The 5,216-nt window shown below is 37.6% G+C and overlaps 1 protein-coding gene across 1 annotated transcript; it reads left to right on the top strand.

Moving 5' to 3' along the window:
- The first annotated feature begins 3,017 nt into the window (after positions 1-3,017).
- On the top strand, positions 3,018-4,294 carry LOC102962288 (nucleophosmin-like). Its single transcript, XM_042982629.1, has one exon. It carries the CDS (start codon positions 3,108-3,110, stop codon positions 3,990-3,992), a length of 885 nt encoding a protein of 294 aa, XP_042838563.1. The 5' UTR covers positions 3,018-3,107; the 3' UTR covers positions 3,993-4,294.
- Positions 4,295-5,216: the final 922 nt, after the last annotated feature.

Raw genomic sequence — 5,216 nt, 5'->3', positions numbered from 1 at the left:
ATATATATATATATATATATACATATATATATGAATATACATAAATAAATACAATATATATATTAACTTAATCATACTATTTCAAAAATGCCAATTACTTGTAGTCCTTAATTAGCCAAGATTTTTTACCATCTTCATAACAAAAAAAGAAACCAGTCATATCACTCTCCGACTTTAGAATTCTATGAAGCACTATTTTAATGACATTTTAAGCTATCTGAAAAGAATCTTTATTTAATTTAACAAGGTCATTATTTTAAGATAAAACAATCAGCCAGAGTTCTACAGTTTAGCAGAAAAAATGCAGGTGCCAGTGCAAGACCTACCTTGTTGGAATGCCATTTCTTCACACATTCTCCATTAGTTGATTCCTTGGATATCACAAAATAATCTTGAATTCTAAATAGGCTACATCATTTGATGGACCTTGACTATGGTATTAGTGAGCACTGCACATTAACTGCTATTGACAACTCATTTAAAAAATGCAAAACAAATATTAAAAAAGCTTTTGGTTTTAACAAATAATTCAGTTAAATGTATTTTTTCTCATTTTCTTCAAAGACATTATTATAACTGAAGCTTTCGCACATTGATCCAAGATTTATTGGAATTTTTCATTTCATTTTTCTCAGTTACAACCATGCCACATTAAAAGAACACACAGGGGCGCCTGGGTGGCTCAGTCGGTTAAGCATCCGACTTCGCTCAGGTCATGATCTCACGGTCCGTGGGTTCGAGCCCCGCGTCGGGCTCTGTGCTGACAGCTCAGAGCCTGGAGCCTGTTTCAGATTCTGTGTCTCCCTCTTTCTCTGACCCTCCCCTATTCATGCTCTCTCTCTCTCTCTCTCTCTCTGTCTCAAAAATAAATAAATGTTAAAAAAAAAATTTTTTTTTAAATAAAAGAACATACAGAGAAGGGTAGGCTATCCATATAGCCGCTTTCCAATCAACAGCTTTTTGTGCTGTTAAATGTTTTTGTGTATTTAACCTTCCTACTGCAATTGCTACCAACTGTGCTTTGGGAAGTCTACAGACTTTCCCAGTCACCTTGCTGGGAAAACCAAGACTTCCTTACTCTGGGTATCACTGCAGCAGTATAAAATACATCATCAGGAAAAGAATGTGGTTCCTCATAGGGTTGACTCCTTGTAGTTGAAATCCGAAAAGAAGTCATTAATTCCAATGACACTAACAGGGGTAATGAAATAAAACATAATGATAAACCAGAAATTATTTGAAAATCTTTATTGCAATTCTTCAATGACAATGCCATGTTTGGGGAGTGGAGAAAGGTAGGATCTGAAATGTTGAGTCAATTATGGATGATGCCTGGTCTACTTTACAAGTTATTCTAACCATCATTTTAGCTATCTGTTGAGGCTAAGAAGCCATCCTAAAATTTATTAACTTAAATAAATGTATTATTATCTCTCATAGTTTTCTGGCTTGATTGTGCGGTTCTCATTTGATGTCCTTGTACATAATGCAGACAGATGGTGGCCAGGATGATAGTCAACTCAAGCCTGGACAATGTTCAAGAAGGCTCAGTCACATTACTAGTAATGGGGTTGGCTATCATCTCAGAACCCAAATGGGGTTGTCAATGAGAGTGCCTACAGATGGCCTTTCCATATGGCTTAGACTTCTCATAGAGTGGAGAATACGTTCCAAGAGGGAATTTCCCAACAGTGAGCATTCCACAAAACCCAGAGAGAAGATATAATGTTTCGGCTTCTTATGACCTATCTTTAGAATTCACACATCACTTTCACTTCATTCTATTGGTCAAAGCAGTCATAGGGTCCAAACAGACTCAAGGGAGTAAAGAAATAGACTTCACTTTTGGAGGGTTAGTGGCAAAGTCACAATACAAAGAATATGAAGAACACGTTGGATGGCAGATACTCTTGTAGCAGTCCTTTGAAAATATAATCTGACACAGAATTCTAAATTATTCAGCATGCTAGTTACAAATCAGTTCTAATATACTGAAACAATATAAATATAATTTGGTAAGAAATGGTAGACTGGCAAAATAGGAGCACTCTTGTTCAAAATTTATCAATTATGGGGTGCCTGGGTGTCTCGGTTGGTTAAGTGTCTGACTTCGGCTAAGGTCATGATCTCACAGTTCATGGCTTTGAACCTCACATCGGGCTCTGTGCTGACAACTCAGAGCCTGGAGCCTGCTTTGGATTCTGTATCTCCCTCTCTCTCTGCCCCTCCCCCACTCACACTCTGTCTCTCTCTCTCAAACAATAATTTTTTAAGAAGTTAAAAAAAAAAGAAAATTCTACTCCTTGCATTGAAGTTATAACTTCCTTCAAGGAACACTCTTTTTATCACCTTTAGAAACTCACATTTTCCTACCCAGGCCTTACTACTCTCTAATACTATTAAAGTCAGCTCAGTTTATCCTGCAGTGTTGGTGAATACAAACACAGACATTCTCTTCTACCTTTACGGAAGGTAGGAAAATGAGCAGTAAACACAAGTATATGGATTCTTTAGCTCCCAGAATATCATGACCTTCCCTGAACTACTTCCATCTCTTAAGAGGAACCCTATGCCAGCAATATCTTTATTGTTATGTTTTAAAATGTTAACTATTCCCATAGGGAGAAGAGTCACAATAAAATGGTTAAGACTCTAATGAAGTACAGTCATGCGGAAAACTGGTGCTTCTCTACCTCAGACTCTATGCATCTTACTCTTTGCATTCTAAGGAGGTGAGTAACCAAAGTATCAAAACTTTACTGTTATATTAAAGTTTCCACTATCTGTTTCTTTCTCTGATTCTGGGAATTCCATTGTTTATTTACAATGGCAATCCTGTGCTTTCTTTAAATCCAAAAATATATTCAAAATTAGATATAGGTCAAACAGACAGTATGGTTATTATTTTATAAAATAATTCACCTGCTTCTTCCCAAGCTAAAATGTACATTAATTTCAGTTATAAGAACACAATGTATTCTATGTCACTTAAAATGTTTATGGTTCCAGTTCCCTGGTGTGATTCCGTCCTGCGCGGCTGTTCTGTGGAACAGTAGTCGTTTCTCTCCGTCCGCCTTCTCTCCCACCTAAGTGCGTGCCACCACCTCATGGAAGATTCGATGGACATGGACATGAGCCCCCTGAGGCCCCAGAACTATCTTTTCGGTTGTGAACTAAAGGCTGACAAAGATTATCACTTTAAAGTGGATAATGATGAAAACGAGCACCAGTTATCTTTAAGAACGGTCAGTTTAGGAGCTGGTGCAAAGGATGAATTGCACATTGTTGAAGCAGAGGCAATGAATTATGAAGGCAGTCCAATTAAAGTCACACTGGCAACTTTGAAAATGTCTGTACAGCCAACGGTTTCCCTTGGGGGCTTTGAAATAACACCACCGGTGGTCTTACGGTTGAAATGCGGTTCAGGGCCTGTGCATATTAGTGGACAGCACTTAGTAGCTGTGGAGGAAGATGCAGAGTCAGAAGATGAAGAGGAAGCGGATGTGAAACTCCTTAGTATATCTGGAAAGCGTTCTGCCCCTGGAAGTGGTAGCAAGGTTCCACAGAAAAAAGTAAAACTTGCTGCCGATGAAGATGATGATGATGACGACGATGATGACGATGATGATGAAGATGATGATGATGATGATTTTGATGATGAGGAAGCTGAAGAAAAGGCTCCAGTAAAGAAATCTATACGAGATACTCCAGCCAAAAATGCACAAAAATCTAACCAGAATGGAAAAGACTCAAAACCATCAACACCAAGATCAAAAGGTCAAGAATCTTTCAAAAAACAGGAAAAGACTCCCAAAACACCGAAAGGACCTAGTTCTGTAGAAGACATTAAAGCAAAAATGCAAGCAAGTATAGAAAAAGGTGGTTCTCTTCCCAAAGTGGAAGCCAAGTTCATCAATTATGTGAAGAATTGCTTCCGGATGACTGACCAAGAGGCTATTCAAGATCTCTGGCAGTGGAGGAAGTCTCTTTAAGAAAATAGTTTAAACAGTTTGTTAAAATTTTCCGTCTTATTTCATTTCTGTAACAGTTGATATCTGGCTGTCCTTTTTATAATGCAGAGTGAGAACTTTCCCTACCGTGTCTGATAAATGTTGTCCAGGTTCCATTGCCAAGAATGTGTTGTCCAAAATGCCTGTTTAGTTTTTAAAGATGGAGCTCCACCCTTTGCTTGGTTTTAAGTATGTATGGAATGTTATGATAGGACATAGTAGTAGTGGTGGTCAGACAAATGGAAATGGTGGGGAGACAAAAATATACATGTGAAATAAACTCAGTATTTTAATAAAAAAAAAAAAATGTTTATGGTTCCAAATAATGAAAAACCATCTTAGACCTTTTTAAAATAGTAATAAGAATTTACAGCTCATGTAACTCACTAGTCCTGGTGAAACTGAAAATGATATGTCTAAGACTTGGGTTCTCTTATCTCTAATGACTTCCACTGTATTTGCACCATTATCAGCAGCCTTCCTCCTTGTAATTGGAAACTCATCAGAATGCACAGAAAGCACAGAAAGAAATTTAATAACAGCTAAAGGTAGGGTTGTCAGATAAAATACAGGATATCCAGCTAAATATGAATTTCAAATAAATGACAAATAATTTTGGTATTAAATAGGATTCAAATATTGCATGGGACACATTTATTCCGAAAATTGTTTTTATATGCAATTCAGAATTAACAGGGTATCCTATCTACCCATTTGCCAAATCTGGCAACCCCAGCTGAAGCAGATATTTCAAATCAGCAGGTTTTTGGTGTTTTTTTTTTTTTTAATGGTATAATGATGCTGAAAAAAGTGATAAACTATGTAAGGAAAACTGTAACTTCTAATCTTACACCATATACCAAAATAAATCCCACATGGATTACTAAATTAAATGCAACAAATAAAACTACAGTTAGATGAATATATATGGGGGAAATATATCTGATCTTGTCCAGGGAAGAGATTTACAGGATAAAATACACAAGAAATAAAATGCTTTATAAAAAGTTAAAACTGGAACTCCCAGGTGGCTCAGTTAGTTCAGAGTCTGACTCTTGATTTTGGCTCAGGTCATGATCCCAGGTTCGTGGGATGGAGCCCTGCATTGGGCTCTGTGCTGAGCTTGGAGCCTGCTTAAGATCCATACTCTCCCCCCCCTTCCCCCCTCCCCCCCTCCCCCCCTCCCCCCTCCCCCCTCTCCCCCCT

Source organism: Panthera tigris, chromosome B1, assembly GCF_018350195.1.
Source record: "Panthera tigris isolate Pti1 chromosome B1, P.tigris_Pti1_mat1.1, whole genome shotgun sequence".
Lineage (NCBI taxonomy): Eukaryota > Metazoa > Chordata > Mammalia > Carnivora > Felidae > Panthera > Panthera tigris.
This window is presented reverse-complemented; position numbering and strand designations above follow the sequence as displayed.